Here is a 19,281-nt window from a genome sequence, read left to right as displayed (position 1 = left end):
TAATCTATTTGTTCTTACTTGGATTGAGATTTTTTCATTTAAGTTATGTGTTATTACTTCTCCAAGATATTTAAACTGAGTTACTATTTTGATTTTATTACCATTTATGGTGACTTCTTTTAGTTGTGTTGGTTTTTGGGGCATAATTTCTGTTTTTTCAAATGATATTTTGAGGCCAATTTTATTTGCAATGTTTTGAAGTTCTGATATCTGGGTTTTTGCTTCTTTTATGTCCACTGCTAGTAATGCTAAATCATCAGCAAAACCCAGGCAATTTGTTTTGATTTTTCGGCCAATCTTTATTTTGGGGGGACATTTTCTAAACCATTCCCTCATTACCATTTCTAGAGCACAGTTAAATAATAGTGGTGAGAGCCCATCTCCCTGCCGTAGTCCAGTTTTAATTTCAAATGTCTCTGATGTTTCACCCCTAAACTTCACTTTTGACTTGGTATTGGTGAGAGTCAATTTTATCATGTTTATTAATTTGGGGTGTAGTCCAAGGTGTCTTAAAATTTTAAACAGAGATTCTCTATGGATGCAATCATAAGCTTTCTTGAAATCTACAAATGTTATCACCATATCTCTGTTTCTTCTCCTGTTATAGTCCATTATCAACTTAAGACTCATGATCTGATCAGGACAGCTCCTCCAGGGTCTGAAACCTCCTTGATATTCTCCTAGTTCTTTCTCAAGTTGTAAACTTATCCTATTAAGGATGATTATTGAAAATATTTTGTATGTTATGTCTAGGAGAGAGATTCCCCTGTAGTTATTAGGGTCGGTTTTGTCCCCTTTTTTGTGCAGAGGATGAATGAGGGCTGTTGTCCAGTGTTCTGGTAGTTCTTCTTTAATCCAAATAGAGACAAGTTGTTGATGGAGGGCAACTTTTGCTGAGGTTCCTGCATATTTCCAGATTTCCGCAAAGGTCTGATCTTCTCCTGGCGCTTTGTAGTTTTTTAATTTATTCAGAGCTTGGTAGACTTCCTTTATTGTGGGGGGATTGATGTTTTCTGGTGATGTTTTTATGGGGGTGTTGGTGTCCAAATGAAGGAGTTCTGTAGGTTCCTCACAATTTAAAAGCTTGTTGAAATGTTTAGCCAGAATTTCTGCATTGTCTTTATTGTTATGGGCCAGCTTACCATCTTCATCCTTCATCAGTAGGGTCGGGGGTTCATATTTTTGGAGCTGCTTTCTGAAGGTTTTGTAGTAGTCCCTTGATTTAGTTTTACTGAACTGTTCTTCAATTAACTGCAGGGTGTCCTTATGATGTTGTCTTTTTATTCTTCTTAAGACTTGGGTAGTTTCTTTTCTCTGTTTTACTAGCTTTTGATAGGATATTTCTGTCTTTTGGGACTGATGTAATAGCCATGCCTGATGTCTTTTCTCCACTGTTTCATCACATTCACTGTTCCACCATTGGTGTTTTTTACGTGGTTTAATTGGAGCTAGGTCTTCTGCAATTTGTTTAAGGTTGTGTACTAAGTCTTCAAGTTTGTCTGTGATTTTTATTTTTTCAGTTGCTTTCTGGTAATTTTTGTTGTTGATTAGCTGGGTAGGATCTATTTTTCTTTTAGTTTTAAGGGCTTGCTTTTGTTGTCTCCTCTGGGGAGTGAGTTTAATTTTAATTTTAACTACGTAGTGATCTGAACCTGTGTCTATTCCTCGGAGGACTCTGACGTTATAGATCTCTTTGTGGTGGTATTTGTCCATGCAGACGTGGTCCAGTTGCCATTCTCCTTTAGTGTAGTCAGGGTGTTTCCATGTTTTGAGTTTTTGAGGTTTCCTCTTAAAACATGTAGATTTTGAGATTAAATTATGGTTTCTACACAGGTCAACTAGTCTCTCTCCATTTTTATTTGTTTTCTTGTGTGCTGGCCATTTTCCGATGATGTCACGGTATTTTCTTTCTCTGCCTAGTTGAGCGTTGAAGTCGCCTATTAATAATTTTATATGGTGTTTGGGGATGTTATCTATGGTCTGGTCCAATAGGTCCCAAAATTCTCCTGTTTCCTCCTGGTCTTTTGAGGAGTTGTTTTTATCATTAGTGGGAGCATGGGCATTTATTATAGTATAGATTTTATTAGATGCCTTTAAGGTGAGCGTTGAGAGTCGTGGAGACTGTGATCTGAATTCTTGAACTGAGTTTATTATTTTAAGGCTGACCAAAAATCCTGTTCCAAATTGTGGGACATTCTTCATCACTCTCTTCCCGGGTATACCTTTATAAAGTCTGTACCCTTGAGATTCCAAGGCATCCTGGTCAGTGTTTCTAATTTCCTGTAATCCCATGATAAGAATTTTGTGTTGGTCCATTATGTCGGTGATCACTTTTAGTTTACCGGTTTGCATGAGTGAGTTTATGTTGTGTGTAGAGAAGTATGTTATCTGTTTTGGTTTGATTCTTGATTTTGTCTCATTCGTGTATGTAGTACTGGGGTATTTCCGTGCCTCCGACTTCACGGTATCTTTCAGGTGGCAGCCCACCGTATCCGAATGCTGCCTTCTCTGAACTCTTGGTTCAGCCGGTGGAGTATTCCTTAAAAGACCTTCCATGGTTGACTGTCAAGGTGTCACCTGTGTGGGACTAGGTCCCGAATTACAACTCTGGATGTGATCCAGTGAGGTGATAATGAGGCCGCTCCTCTGGAGTACAGACGCCTTGTGCAGCCGCCCCTAACCTGGAGAACAGACGCTGCGTAATGGATTCCAGTGGCATTTCCTCCACTGTGGGGACCATCACCCCACCCAAAGGGGCTCATTCGCCCGAAGCCGTTGGCCCCCTTAGGGAGTCAGGTTATTTCCCGCCGCCCAACACTCGGCGTTGGCAATTTTACAGCTGGGTGCCAGACCAGCAAACCCTCCTCCTTTCTCATTCCGGACTTGGGACCGGACAATGGCGGAGTTAGCTAACTGTCTATTAGAAAAAGTTTCAAACTTTATCTTCAGGTGTCTCTACTATCGACTTATGTGACCCCTCTGGTGGGAGGATGAACAATTAATTTTCAAAGAAATTTGTAGTTTCTAGTTTTCTTTTTACTAATTACCATTACCAAACTCCTTCTGATTTTCATTCCAAATGTCCAGTCTCCTTTGTACTTCCTTTTCTCCCTTTCTCCAAATCACCATATGATCTGCAAATACCAAAGCATTCGCTTCATTCACTTCACGTTTTGTGATTTCATCCATCAATATAATAAACAATAATGGCGACAGTGCACTTCCTTGCTAGAGACCCTTTTTTGTATAAAATGTTTCAGAGTCACCACCCTCTACTGTTAGGTCGAAACTAGTCCCTGTACAGTTTGTGTTGAAAAGGTGGACTTTATTAATGCATTAACTCTATTGTTATTAAACCTGCTGAAATAAAGAATAATTGTGCAGACACAATAAAATACGGCATGATTGGCATTGGCATGATGACAAAGATAGCCTAAAGATGTATACTGTACAAGAAATGATTTTACAAAGCACTTTTTAAGCCTGATTTAAGTTTTTTGAAGGAAAAAGTGGGAATTGTCTTGCATTCAGGGTCGTCTTAGATTTGTAGAAGTATGGTATGGTGATGTATAGGCAATCGTTGAGCATCCTGATTGATATGGCTTTGTTTCTTCTCAAGATTAGGATGTCCATTTTGTACTAATTCAGCTTTTATTGAACGTCATTATAAATTTTCACAGAAGGCTACAGCCTTGTACATTCACAAATTTTACGTGCCTGGGCACACATTTTATATAACAGTATAGATGTTTGGTGGACTAGTAGTTAGTGTGTTGTTGTCACCTTGTTTTAATTATTTTAATTGTGCATCAAGAATTCTAGACAGCATATAATTATGAACTACATACGCAGCATTTATGCCTTTGCTGGCGAGATGTAGTGTTTACAGTGCACTATGTCTTCTGGTATGGGCTATATCAAATTTGTTACTTTCATTGACCTGTCTCAGTCTCATCCTTGGCTTTGCCAATATGAAAGTGACTGAGGTATGAGTGATGCTAGTAATACCATTGCTTATGCAGCCAGTCCCTGTTATGAATGGTATGAAGATATCGCTCATAGGGTCGGTTGGTGCATGCAGTTCAGTGGCTTGGCAGACTGATATGTAATAGCAGCGGCTGGCTCGGTGAGGAAAGCAACAGGAAACTACCTCACTCCTCATTTCCCTAGTACGCCTCTTCAGTGACGCCTAGGCTATTTATGACAGCTGATGGCGGAGCTGCAGAGGATCAAACCAGCCTTCGGGCTGAATACCCAACATACATACATACATAGAATTTTCAACTCGTATATATGGTTTTCTGGCTCACTGTGTTCATCTTTAAAAGACTTTTTGTAGTCCCATTTGACTTCTTTTCAACGGACATTTTACGGTGATGTTTAAAATAGCTGTCTTATTCGTAGTTAGATTTTTATCTTGTTGAATTGCTGAAGATCATTTTGTGATAGAAACTAGTCCAAACATTTTAAAATGAGTTAATGACAATTACATCAAATTAATGTATTGATGGGTGGAATATAAAATTTCCTATTCTATTAAGTAAAGTCTGGTATATGATTGCTATGTCATATATCTGTTGCCCATGCTCATATTTCCTGGCTAAATACGTTTACAAGAAACAAAAATAATTTCTGGATGGCCTACGTACTTTTATATATTAACTCTTCCTAATACTACAGTGTAATGGATATAAAGGGACATGGTACTGGAAAGTAACCATTTGTCCCATCCTTACTTTCAACAGAGAGAGACATTTCACTCATATCTCCACGTCTGGGTTGTCTCATGTTTGCATATCCTGTTATAGATTTCTAGAAATTTTGCTCCCCCATCCTTGTGAAATGCCCAGAGGTGACTCTTTGCATATGTTCAAGAAGATATTTTTTTCTCCAATCCTGTACTGCGATTCTCATCCAAATGAGACCTCTAACCAGTTATCCTGAAGACATGGTACTACAACTGACACCACGCAAATGACGCGATATGTATCCGACGTGCTCCTCACCTGCGGCAGGACCAAGTGGGCAGAAAGATACCAAAATCTAGATTTCTGGATGTCAAGAGCACTCTATCAAATTGATGCAAACAGTACTTGGACCCCAACTTTTCGCTGCCAGATTTTGATGCGGGGATTATTAGTGTATATACAGTATTTAATAGATGGTCTTAGACTGGTGATGTGTTTTTCTCTTTCATTTTGATATTCATAAGTGTTCTTTTTCTGTGTACAGATTTGGCAGTGTGGTGGAAAAATGGTTGATGCACCGTGCTCTCGAGTTGGGCACATTTACAGAAAGTTTGCTCCATTTCCTAACCCGGGAAAGGGAGACTTTGTTGGAAGAGTAAGTGTTTTGCTTTTATAGTTAAAAATGAAATATTTTATCTAGTATAGAAGGAATACTGATAGTTCTATATATTTTTCAGAACTATCGTCGTGTTGCAGAAGTGTGGATGGACGAGTATAAAGAGTATTTGTACAAACGTAGACCTCATTATCGCAATATTGATCCTGGTGATCTCACGAAACAAAAGGCTCTACGAGAGAAACTACAGTGTAAGCCTTTTAAATGGTTTATGGAGGAGGTTGCCTTCGATCTTCCCAAGAAGTATCCTCCAGTTGAACCTCCAGACTTTGCTCAGGGAGAGGTAATTTTATAAACTGTTCTTTCTTAACGTTTTACACTCGATATTAAAATATTAGACTTGCGCTCCGATGTTGAGTCCCACTTGACATAACAGTGCTCATATGACAACTGTGCTGTGTTCCAGTAGATCTATCTAGCGGTCTTAGAGAGAACACCTTATTATAGTTTGCGGGAATTGTAATGACTTTTTAACTGTCGAATATTTATGACAGTTTACTGATGATATAGATTGAATGTAAACATGACTTGTGCTTACACGGAAATGGATATTTTAGAACAGTTAGTGGACAGTATTGATGCTTTCAACACCTGGAAACAATTCAACCTCAGTTATTGACAGAAAGAAGTGAAACTGTGTTGAACAATTGGGGAAACCTAACATAATTATTGGCTACCTGTCAAAGATGGAAGGCATTGATCGCTCGGACCACTACACTTCAAGCTGTTCTTTTATAGTAAAAGCTTGAAATGATGGCAGAAATTGTACTTCTGGCTATTTTAAGTGGCAATAGTCAACAGCTTTCTGCTCTATAATGAATACTGCACCACGAATTGCATGGACATGCCATCGCAAAAACCTTGCGGAAACCGGTGATCAGTGGATTGGTTGGCGAAGTATATATATATATATGTTTGTTCGTTTGTTTGTTTGTTTATTTCAGGGTACAGCTACACTGAGCAAATTTCACTTGTACTGTCAACAGACTAATTAGCAAATGTAAACGTTCATGATAAAATATAAAATACCTAACAGAGGATAACAAGATCAGGTACACAGCCTACTAATAACAACTGTCTGAATCAAAAACCATGAGAATGTCCATGTTCATATCCAAGTCATCGTGGATCAAAATGGTGGTATAACATCTTCACAATCAACTTATCCTTAGGAGGATGTTTACGCCCCTCCCAAATGTCTCCTATTAATATTGTTAAAGAAAGTTGGGAGGCAGATTAGGAAAGATCGTTGAAGTATTAAGTGCGACTAGTGCGTGTGAATGTGGAGAAGGTCTTCAGTTCTGGTGGAGGGGGAAGGAACACGGAGAGAGGAGAGTGAGATAAGATGTTCCGAGTGGTAATCCCCGTGTAAGATCCTGTGGAGAAAACAGGTCAGCTACCTGTCGCCTGATGTGCAGCGGTGACACATTTATTGCCCTTAATACCTGCTGAGTAGACAGATTTATGAGCTTGGGGCTTTTGTTCCTAACAATTGCAGCAAAGAAGGATACTGCTCTGTCTAACTGGTTAATATTGGAGGGGGAGGCTGTTGTCCAAATCAGAGAGCAGTAGTTCAAGAGAGGTTGAATGATTGTGAAGAAGAAGTGGTGAAGAGCAGTGGGATCAAAAATTTCTGTGAAGCGGTAGAGAATGCCTAGTAATTTCATAGCCATGGTTGTATATGTTTCTATGTGATTCTTAAATTGTAATTTTGTACAGTAGAACCTCGATTATACGTTCCCGGAAACTACGTTTTCCTGTATTATTAGTTCAAATTACGTGGTCCGACGAGCATCCTAATTAAATCACGTTGTAAAAATCCCGCATTATCCGTTCCTCAAAGAAGCAATTTCCTGGATCAACCGTCCAGAAATTTCAGTCCCATCAACGCCAAATCCTCGATCACACGTTTTTCAAGAAACTGTATCTCACGAAAGGATGGCTACGGCATACTTATGAATCTTGGTGTTAACGTCCCATCATTGCGGTAATTTGAGGAAGTACTGTACCTGCTGGAAAAGCGATCGGCGGTGAACTTGCATAAGGGACCATCTTAGCATCGCATTCTGGTGGTACTGTGTAGAGAATCCTCGGAAATCCTAAAGCAGAGTGTCCACAACAATTGGAAGGAGACAGAGCGCATTTCAACAGCTCTAATTGAAGACGGAACGAGTTGTGTCAAATGTTCGTACTTTTAAAATGTCTACATTATGTCCAGGGTTAGATGTTTATTTTTTAAATTTTTTCGATTGTATCGCCGAACAGGTTTTCGGCACTTCCCCCAAGGCACTGTATAGTCACTGGGCATTCAGGCAGTAATCGAAACTTCTCCTTAAGTTACACAAATTTAGTACTTAAATATTATCGTACACGATTATGTTATCGAGACCTGAACAGATGTTGCACCTTACATACATAAAGCCATGAGAGGTTTTGGGATTGCCTATTACTGTTTTAGTCCTAATATAGGGAATTTCACATTTTTGTGTTAAAATGTTATAAAACCGCAGTTGTTTTATTTGCACATGTTACATTTAAAAACTTTTTATCATTTCGCACTCATATTGACTTGTACAGCAAGCACGTTTTCCAGCCGAGCTCAAGGTCACGAATAACCGTAATTTGGGAAGTGTTAATGATGTTTGTTCTCTTTCCAATTTGATTGTGATTAGTGATGGGCAGAATTGAATATAATGCATTTGAGAACTTTAGAATCGATACTTACATTCCATTCCATATTCTCGAGTTCAACATAACCCTTAAAAGCCGATGTAGGCCTAATTTACGCGGTACAAGATTTCCATAAACCGACTACGAACAAATTACAATGGAAGATTTGTATCTACTGTGCTTTATTTTATTAGATTAGATAATAAAAAAAACTACTTGAGGTCGATTGTTGTTTGGCTTGACATAACCGATATTAAATTTTTCGAAGAATGGCTGATCAAAGTTGCTGAACTGAAAGAATTTTTCAGAGGAAATTGATGTAGTTTCCTCGGTAAACCTGAATGTTAAGTTTTGAGATGTTTAAGTCGCGTACCGGTAATTAATGTTTGAAGCCAGCCCCGCGGTCTAACTTGCCTGTCTCACCCGGAGGGCCCGGGTTTGATTCCTGGCCAGGTCAGGCATTTTTACCTGGATGCGAGGGCTGGTTCCTGGTTTACTCATTCTACGATTACCTTCAGTTGAGGAGTTATTTAATGGTGAGATGGCGACCCCAGTCTAGAGAACCAGGAAAAACGGCCAAAATGATTTGTCACACTGATCATGCGTCACCTCGTAATATGCAGGCCTTCGGACCGAGCAGTGGTCGCTTGGTAGGCGAAAGGCCCTCTGGGGCTGTAGTTTGGTTTGGTTTAGGGTTGTTTGTAAGATTATAAGTATAAATATTTTATTTTTGTGATGTTTAGCCAAATTGTTGATGGTTCATTCGTTCCCAGATTTTCCGTTTTCCCGTGTTGTGTGTTTCTTTCCGTGGTCTCTCTGAAAACGGAGAATCGAAGTTCCACTGTATCGAATATTACACCTAAGTCACGCTGTTGTATAACTATAGTGATGGGCTTGTCAAGAAGGTAATATTATGTCGGTAGAGGAGATTTACATAGTGTTATGGTCACGTGGCTGCATTTTTGTGGATTGTGGATAAGTTTCCAAGTGCGGCACCAGTTTGAGAGGGCGTTAAGTGAGGACTGTAGTGGGGTCCTCTGCAGGATCTGCTGGATCCCTGATCTCCCTAAATATTTTGCATTTGTCAGCAAAAAGTAGGGTATTTGCAGTTTCGTTGAGTTTGGATGGCAGATTGTCCATAAACAAGGAAAACAGCAAGGGGCCAAGAATACTGCCTTGTGGGACACTGGAGGTGGACTGGTAACCATGAGGATGAAGTACCTGATATTACCACTCTCTGCCAATGGTTATGTAGGAAGCCAGTTAAGGGTCAGAAGACTGCCATGTATATTAAATCGTTCAGAGAGTTTATGGAGGAGCAGAGTATGGTTTACAGCAGCCCTGTCCAAATGAAATTTTACTTAATATTTGAAAACAATACTTTTGCATTTCAATAAATATTCTTACTTTTCTCTTAAAAATACCATCCTCAAATTCAGGAAATTTGTTATATCCGTATCTCCTAATACACAAAGATTTATGAGTAAGCCATAAATGTGATCTAGGCCTAACTGACTCGTGTCCGCAATTAGTGAAGAGATAGAAGAATGGTTCAGAAAGAGAGCTATTCGACATGTAAGTAGTTGCGACAAAGGAAAATCCTCCACAAACCTCTCACTGTGAGGGGGCTAGCGCCAGGTATAAGGCCCTCTCTACTCTCGGAACCAAATATAGCCGCATATTTATTCTGCCAAACAGAACCGCTTCCTTATGATTCACTTGATTGCAATGCCATAAACTACCTACCATGACAGAGTTTCCCCAGGACGACAATGGGACACCCAATTTGCCCACAAAGTAACTTTAATTCCAACAAAGTTGTGCTGTAAACAATGAACAAACAATTTATGAAAGTTAATGAACGTAAGTTTTCGTGGCTCATTGTATTAACGTGGCTTCTCTTTGGTCGAAACAGGGATTTGAGCTTGAAACACCGGGCGTATATGAAATTCCATGTGGTTGTGGCTGTTCATATGTTGGCATGACAAAAAGGCTTGTTAGCACCAGAGTGAAAGAGCACATCAGATCGGTAAAGAATGTCGCTCTTTCATCCTCCATGAAGAACGCTATAAGCCAGTCTGCCATAGCAGAACATTTCTACAGTACAGACCATGAAATCCTCTTTGACCAGGCGAAGGTCATTGCGCCTGTAAAAGACTTCTGTGCTCGTCTTGTGAGGGAAGCCATAGAGATAGAGCTGCGCCCAAATAACATCGACAGGGAAGACAGCTTCAAATTATCAAATACATGGAGACCTGTACTGCAGAAATACATGCATAACACTACCATGGCACAGCGGGACACACTCAAACTGTCGACAGAGGGCAGTGCATCAGTAACTTCCCTCCCAACCACCACAGCACAGCGCCACGATCCTTGAGTCCAGTTAGTGGGGTAGGCCGTGGATAGTACGGGCATGACCTCTATGTTCCTTCAGATAATTTCTTTGCTCACTGTCGGAGGCAAAACTTCACATGCCCTGATGAAGGCCAATGCAATTTGGCTGAAAGCTTGGCTTTATTATTAATAAATATATATATAGTGGCTTTAATCCAGTTCATTTATTTTTTTATGTTGATTTATGAAAGTCTTGCAGTTGGAATGTTCCCAGTTCCTAGGTTTCAGGCGAACATTCAGTATTACTTGTGAGCTTATGCAGGGCTTGTGGAATACGTTTTGAGTGCCTTGTGTTGTGATAAGTTGTACATTCAACATGTTTTGTGTGCTTTTTTCATTACTAAACTTTAAATTATTCAGTTTATAATCAGTTATATTTCATTAAACATAACTCTTCTTAACATGGCTAAAAGGCAAAGAAATTAGAACTTTAACAGTGAATGGGAGGACCAGTATTGCTTTATTGAAAACTTAGGAAAATCTGTGTGTTTATTGTGTAATGTTAGCGTGTCTGTTCCTAAAAGAAGTAATGTACAGCGACATTTTTTGACTAATCACAAAAAATTTGACAGTGAATTTCCTGTTAAATCTGAACTAAGAAAACCCAAAGTGAAAGACCTAAAATCTAAATTAGCATTGTAACAATGTGCGTTTAAGAAGCCAGTTCAGCAAACGTGTAATGTGACAATAGCTTCTTACAAAGTTTGTTACGTCCTAGCTAAAAGGAAAAAAGCTTTCATTGATAGGGAAGTAGTGAAAGCAGCTATGCTAAATGCTGCTGAATCTCTGTTTGAATCTCACAAAGATAAATCTGAGTTGATATCTTCAACCAAAGGACTTCTTGTCTCACCAAACTGTTGCTAGGTGGGTTGAACAGATTTCTAATAATATGGATTCTCAATTACATCAGGATTTGAAATCGTGTGAACATTTTTCACTCCAGTTTGATGAAAGTGCTCATATGTCTGACACTGCTGAGTTGTGTGTATTTGCTAGAATGGTTTTTAATGATTTTACAGTAAAGGAAGAATTTGTCAAGCTATTGCCACTTCATGGACGTACTAGGGGAGAAGACATATTTAATGCTTTCGTTAAATTCACCAAAGAAAGTAACTTACCACTGTCAAAGTTTGTCGCTATAACAACAGATGGGGCACCGTCTATGACTGGTAGAAATAATGGATTTCTTTCTCTTTGCACTAAGGATGAATCGTTCCCAAAATTTCTTTCTTGTTGTTGATGTTTGAGTCATCAGTCCATAGACTGGTTTGATGCAGCTCTCCATGCCACTCTATCCTGCGCTAACCTTTTCATTTCTACGTAACTATTGCATCCTACATCTGCTCTAATCTGCTTGTCATAGTCATACCTTGGTCTACCCCTACCGTTCTTACCACCTACACTTCCTTCAAAAACCAACTGAACAAGTCCTGGGTGTCTTAAGATGTGTCCTATCATTCTATCTCTTCTTTTCGTCAAATTTAGCCAAATCGATCTCTCACCAATTCGATTCAATATCTCTTCATTCGTGATTCGATCTATCCATCTCACCTTCAGCATTCTTCTGTAACACCACATTTCAAAATCTTCTATTCTCTTTCTTTCTGAGCTAGTTATCATCCATGTTTCACTTCCATACAATGCCACGCTCCACACAAAAGTCTTCAAAAACATCTTTCTAATTCCGATATCAATGTTTGAAGTGAGCAAATTTCTTTTCTTAAGAAAGCTCTTCCTTGCTTGTGCTAGTCTGCATTTTATGTCCTCCTTACTTCTGCCATTGTTAGTTATTTTACTACCCAAGTAACAATATTCATCTACTTCCTTTAAGACTTTATTTCCTAATCTAATATTTCCTACATCACCTGCCTTCGTTTGCCTGCACTCCATTACTTTTGTTTTGGACTTATTTATTTTCATCTTGTACTCCTTACCCACGACTTCATCCATACCAATCAGCAACTTCTCGAGATCTTCTGCAGTCTCAGATAAAATAACAATATTATCAGCAAATCTCAAGGTTTTGATTTCCTCTCCTTGGACTGTGATTCCATTTCCAAATTTCTCTTTGATTTCCTTTACTGCCTGTTCTGTGTTAACATTGAAAAGGAGAGGGGACTCACTCCTTTCTGGATTGCTGCTTCTTTTTCAAAGCCCTCAATTCTTATCACTGCAGACTGATTTTTATACAGTTTGTAGATAATTCTTCGTTCTCGGTATCTGATCCCTATCATCTTGAGAATCATAAATAGCTTGGTCCAATCAACATTATCAAATGCCTTTTCTAGATCTACGAATGCCATGTACGTGGGCTTGTCCTTCTTGATTCGATCCTCTAAGATCAGACGTAAAGTCAGTATTGCTTCACGTATGCCTACATTTCTTCTGAAGCCAAATTGATCTCTCCCAACTCAGCTTCTACTTGTTTTTCCATTCTTCTGTAAATAATACGTGTTAAATTTTGCAGGCATGAGATACTAAACTAATGGTGCGGTAGTTTTCACACCTGTCAGCACCGGCTTTCTTGGGAATAGGTATAACAACATTCTTCCAAAAATCGGATGGGACTTCTCCTGTCTCATACATCTTGCACACTAAATGAAATAACTTTGACATGCTGGTTTCTCCTAAGGCAGTCAGTAATTCAGAGGGAATGTCATCAATTCCAGGTGCCTTGTTTCTGTTGAGGCCACTCACAGCTCTGTCAAACTCTGACCTCAAAATTGGGTTTCCCATTTCATCAGCATCAACAGCCTCTTCATGTTCCAGAACCAAATTATTTATATCTTTACCTTGATACAACTATTGGATATGCTCCTGCCATCTTTCTGCTTTGTCTTCTTTCCCTGGAAGTGGCTTTCCATCTGAGCTCTTAATATTCATACACCTAGATTTCCTTTCTCCAAAGGTTTCCTTGATTTTCCTGTATGCAGCATCTACCTTACCCAGGACCATACAGCCTTCGACATCCTTGCACTTCTCCTTCAGCCATTCTTCCTTAGCTACCTTGCACTTTCTATCCACTTGATTCTTTAATCGCCTGTATTCATTTCTGCCCTCTTCATTTCTAGCATTCTTGTATTTTCGTCGTTCATCAGTCAGGTCTAGTATCTCCTGAGTTATCCACTGATTCTTAGTTGATCTTTTCTTCCTTCCTAACATTTCTTTAGCAGCCCTACTGACTTCATTCTTCATGACTCTCCACTCTTCCTCTATAGTGTTTCCTTCAGCCTTTTCATTTAGTCCTTGTGCAACATGTTCCTTGAAACAATCCCTCACACTCTTTTCTTTCAACTTGTCTAGATCCCATCTTTTTGCATTCTTTCCTTTCTTCAATTTCTTCAACTTCAGACGGCATTTCATGACCAACAAGTTATGGTCAGAGTCCACGTCTGCTCCTGGGAAAGTTTTGCAATCCAACACCTGGTTTCTGAATCTCTGCCTAATCATAATGAAGTCTATTTGATACCTTCCGGTGTCTCCAGGTCTCGTCCACGTATACAGCCGTCGTTTGTGGTGTTTGAACCAAGTATTGGCAAGGACTAAATTATGATCAGTGCAGACTTCAACCAGCTGACTTCCTCTTTCGTTCCTTTGTCCCAATCCAAATTCTCCTACTGTATTACCTTCTCTTCCTTGGCCTACCACTGCATTCCAGTCTCCCATCACAATTAGATTCTCGTCACCTTTTACATATTGTATTAAATCTTCTATCTCCTCATATATTCTTTCGATTTCTTCATCATCCGCTGAACTAGTAGGCATATAGACCTGCACTAATGTGGTGGGCATTGGTTTGGTGTCTATCTTGACGACAATAATTCTTTCACTATGCTGGTCGTAGTAGCTTACCCGCTGCCCTATTTTCTTATTCATTATTAAACTAACTCCTGCATTTCCCCTGTTTGATTTTGTGTTGATAATTCGGTAGTCGCCTGACCAAAAATCTTGTTCTTCCTGCCAACGTACTTCACTTATACCAACTACATCTAACTTTAGCCTATCCATCTCCCTTTTCAGATTCTCTAACCTACCACAACGATTCAAACTTCTAACATTCCATGCTCCGACTCGCAGAATGTTAGTATCCATCTTCTTAATGATCGCCCCCTCTCGTGTAGTCCCCACCCGGAGATCCGAATGGGGGACTAGTTTACCTCCGGAATATTTTACCCGGGAGGAAGCCATCATCAGTACATCATTTATACAGAGAGAGCTGCATGTCCTCGGGAGTTAGTTACGGCTGTAGTTTCCCTTTGCTTTCAGCCGTGTAGCAGTATCGACACAGCTAAGCCATGTTGAGTGTTATTACAAGGCCGTATCAGTCAATCATCTAGACTGCCGCCCTTGTAACTATCGAAAGGCTGCTACCCCCCCTTTCGATGAACCATTCGTTAGTCTGGTCTCTCAACAGATACCCATCCGATATGGTTGCACCTGCGGTTCGGCTATCTGCATCATTGGGACACGCAAGCCTCCCCACCGCGGCAAGGTCACATTGTTTCTTATCATTGTATTATTCACTAAGAAGCTTTATGCGCAAAGGTTTTAAAGTTCATCATGTCATGAAAATTGTAACTCATGTCGTGAATTATATAAGATCGTCATCTACTCGTCATCGATTGTTCAGAAATATTGTAAGTATGTCAGATTCGGAGTATGGTGACATCATCATTCATGCAGACGTAAGGTGGCTTAGCAGGGGGAAAACACTCGAACGGTTTTGCTGCCTGTTGGATGAGATACGAGACTTTATGAAATCATCTCCTGGGAAATATTATCACGAACTTGATGATATATCTTGGCTAATCGAATTAGCATTCTTGGCAGACATCACCTCAAAATAAAATGAGTTAAATCACGAATTGCAAGGAAAAGATCATAATATTTCAGGTATGATAAGTATTGTCAATGCATTTGAAAAGAAACTTAAGGTATGGATTGTCCATTTAAATAGAATTTCCCTTTCACATTTTCCAAATTTGAAATCTGTGGTAGATACAGTAAATGGCGGCAAGCGTGATTTTTCATCTCATGCTAAACATCGTGAAGCTCTTGGGTCCGAAATTGGTAGCAGATATAACCAGTTTTCAATGCTTGAACCAGTGATCACGTTTGGCAATAATACCTTTGCTTCTGTTGACGTTTGTGAGCTTGGAGGGAGGGTGTGTGAAATATTCGAAAATTATAATCCTGAAGAATTAAAAAATGGAAATTTTAAGCCTTCAGTCAAACCTTTCTTTGAAATCCTCCTACGCAACATGTGGCAATTTGTGGACTCTGGTGGACGGTAAAAAATATCCCATTACCCGCAGTGTTGCTCTGAAGATGCAATCTTGTTTTGGTTCAACCTACCTTTGTGAAGTCGCGTTTTTTACTATTAACATAATAAAAAACAAATACCAATCCTGCCTGACAGACTCACACCTGGATGATGCGTTAAGAGCAGCCTGTTCCAGTTACACACCAGACTTTCCTCAACTTGCAGCTAGCATGCAGTGCCAGATTTCACATTAATTATTATTATTATAATAATAATATAGTTGTTGTAGTACCGATAACAGTAGTTGAATTAGTGGAATCGTACCTGGCGCCCGCATACCCTTAGTTATCATGTGAATGTGCTCACGTAGAAACAAATGTTGGACAGCCCTGGTCTACAGAATCGAAAGATTTCGAAACGTCTACGTAGCAGATATTCAGCTGTGATTTAGCTGCAAGTATGTGATGAAGTTCAAAAGTGAGGAAGACCATCTACTTCTTTTGTTGAAGAATATTTGAATAGTATCATCAATCTACCTGGAAAACAACATAAAGAGTGCTGTGTGTTCAAACAGAAGCAAGTAAGGTGGTAGAAAGGAAACAGTTTACTACTGAAAAACCCAGTCTCCAACCAGAAAACTGTTTTGTAAAGTACCACACAATGAAAAACTACAAGGATCAATGTATTTTGTGTTCTAACAGCGAGTATATAACATGTAACATAATTATATTTTGTGTTAGATTGTTTTGCAGTGTTCACTTCCTTCAGCTGTTCATAGTGCAGACATTAATTTGGAGCGGAGCAGGAAGCATACACTAAGGGTGGCGTGCACCAACCAAGAATAATTTCTACTTCCGTAGTAAAGTACTCTTGAAGTCTGCATTCGGCGACTTCCATACGAGAGTAAATTACTTCCGAAGTATTTTAGTCCTTTCAGATACTCCTGGACTAAATTACTACAAGAGTAAAATGTTGAAGAGCACCATCTTGTAGTATATTACTAAAGAAGTAAATAACGTACGAATATAGGTTAGAATTTACTCTCACGTTGTGCATGGAGTAAGCTAAGTTTAGACTTGTTGACTAATGATAATATCGTGCCGTATATGAGAGGAAAGACGTTTCAAACGTGTTTATGGATTACTTAGATTATATTGATGATCTCGACGCAATAAACGATGGGAAATGTAATAGTGCGTAGGCCTACAGTGCGTGAAAGGCGAGAGCCGTGTAATGTGAATACGGCGAGTTTCAGGAACATTTTTGGTCTTAGGAAGGAATCCTTTACTTTCCTTCTAAATCCACTTGGAGATCACTTACAACTGAATTCTTGTCTTAATTTTGTTGTATCTCTCAAATTACAGTTGCTGTGTGCCCTACGAGTATTTCGTACCGGAACATTTCAATACGGTACAGTTGCCGGTGATCTAATTAACGTTTACCGCACAACTGTTAGCCGTATCTTTCATCGCGTGGTTAAAGCACTAGTTGAGGCTAAGAGGGAGGTACGCCTACAAATGATGATGATCGTTCGGAAAATAAAAGAATATTCTTCACGTTGGCGGGTTTCCACACATCGTGGCTGCAATTGACTGTGACTGCGCGCAAATTCCCATTTATTGCCCTTTCAGTGACAACGGTGAACTTATCAGAAATCGGAAGAGGTATTTATTTCTTTTTCAATTTGCTTAACGTCGCACTGGCACAGATAGGTCTTAGGGTCGTATTCATGAACGGGACTTTGACTTCGACTTACGTAAGTTCACTTAGTTGAGTTTCGTGGAAGTCTGTTTCATAGACGCAACTTTTACAAAGTAGACTCTGGCGTAAGTAGACTTTGGTAAGTTACGATGTGAAGAATTAGATATGAAGTTGGCAATGAAAACAATGGAAGAGCACTGTAGCATCTCCCATCACTCAATGTTTTTCTTAATAAAGAGGCAGAAGAAGAAGAAATTCAGCTGTTTCCTGCGTTATAGATCGCGTTATAGACTCTAAACTCAATCCAATCCAGTTAATACAGTTAATTTTTATTTCTCGACGATGGATGGAAAGAAAAAATTGCCATCCTTCAACAACTATGAAAGGGAGGTGTTACTAGAACTAGTGAAAGAGAAGAAAGGTAGCCTATAGTTGAAGTCGAAATCAATAAACTTCATCTCGTGGTTGACTATGCCCTGACAATTGAAACTAAAAATCCCTTTCCTATTACGGAATACCTCAGCATGGTTGCCACCTGGACTTACTATTGGTATATGGGTGCAATCTATAGCTCCAACCACTCCAGGGAAACGGGATCTTTCATACACACGTCGCGCATTATTTCGACATTCAGCTTCATTTGGGAACGAAACAAACTGTGGTCTCTTTCGGGCAGTCAGGATCGATATTCTTCTGATTATTCTACATACTGAGGGCTGGCTTACTCCTCGTAAATCAGCGGAATCAATTTGGAATTTACGTGAAAACCATGGAAGTGTGAAAGGCTATTGTATTTACCATAAGAATGCATTAATCTGTGCTGATCATCCCTTAACCTAACTAGATAACACGATGAGTAGAAAGTGCAAAAACTGTGCGCTATAGTAACAATAATTTTACTCTTACCTGTAGCATAATATCTTAACGACCGGGCGATTTGTCCGTGCGGTTAGGGGCGCGCGGCTGTGAGCTTGCATCCGGGACATAGTAGGTTCGAACCCCACTGTCGGCAGCCCTGAAGATTGTTTCCCGTGGTTTCCCATTTTCAAACCAGGCAAATGCTGGAGGGCTGCACCTTTATTAAGGCCACGGCAGCTTCCTACCCATTCCTTGGTCTTTCCTATCCCATCGTCGCCATAAGACATCTGTATCGATGTGACGTAAAGCAAATAGAAAAAAAAATCTTAACGAAATTAGCAACTGTATCATTGGAGGTATGAGTGATCCTCGATTATTATGTTTCTGTAATTCGTCTTCAAACATCGTTAGTACATCTAATACTGTACGTTTGTCGAATCTATATCGTTTTCTGAACTCATTTTCTGTATGAAATTGAACTGGGTTCCGTGCATCTCTTATAATACGCCGAGGATTTGGCACAACGTACCTACTGAATAATTTCCTGGATCTCTTCAATTTCGTCTACAAAATTAACTGCATCGGCAATATCTGCCATTTTATTATTTTTCTGATCTCAGAGTCTACTTAAGTACGGAACATCGGCGACTTGGAAGTAAAGTCGCCATCTAAGTTTACTTACCTCCAAGTAGCGATCATGAAATGGAAATGGCGACTTACCGCCTTCTAAGTCTTAAGTCCTTCTACAGAATCTTAACTTGCTTTTCACTGCGTTTTCCGTCACTCGATGCATTGAATTCTTTCGCCACGACTTTCCATGAATTTCTTTTCTTATCCAGCATCTTTATGTTGTGTTTCTTACACCTTATATCCCTTGCATAGATCGTCATTATCTCTATTAACAAGCATTTATCTTTTTCGCTTACGTTTTTTTTCCGTTTCCTATCGCACATAACCTTATCTATTTAGATTTTTTTAACGAAGATACATGAACACAGCCCTACTCCGCGAGTAACGAACGCTACTTC

The 19,281-nt window shown here is 39.5% G+C and overlaps 1 protein-coding gene across 2 annotated transcripts in view; it reads left to right on the top strand.

Moving 5' to 3' along the window:
• The window catches only part of LOC136866575 (N-acetylgalactosaminyltransferase 6), a 377,415-nt gene that overhangs the window by 288,290 nt on the left and 69,844 nt on the right, over positions 1-19,281 (top strand). For both annotated transcript variants that reach the window (XM_067143666.2, XM_067143665.2), the window contains exons 8-9: positions 5,233-5,343; positions 5,426-5,647. In XM_067143666.2, the coding sequence (XP_066999767.1) occupies positions 5,233-5,343; positions 5,426-5,647 (333 nt within the window). The remainder of the gene's footprint in view (positions 1-5,232; positions 5,344-5,425; positions 5,648-19,281) is intronic.

Source organism: Anabrus simplex, chromosome 3 (genome assembly GCF_040414725.1).
Source record: "Anabrus simplex isolate iqAnaSimp1 chromosome 3, ASM4041472v1, whole genome shotgun sequence".
Classification (NCBI taxonomy): domain Eukaryota; kingdom Metazoa; phylum Arthropoda; class Insecta; order Orthoptera; family Tettigoniidae; genus Anabrus; species Anabrus simplex.
The sequence above is the reverse complement of the archived record's forward strand: the minus strand, read 5'-3'. Positions and strand labels throughout refer to the sequence as shown.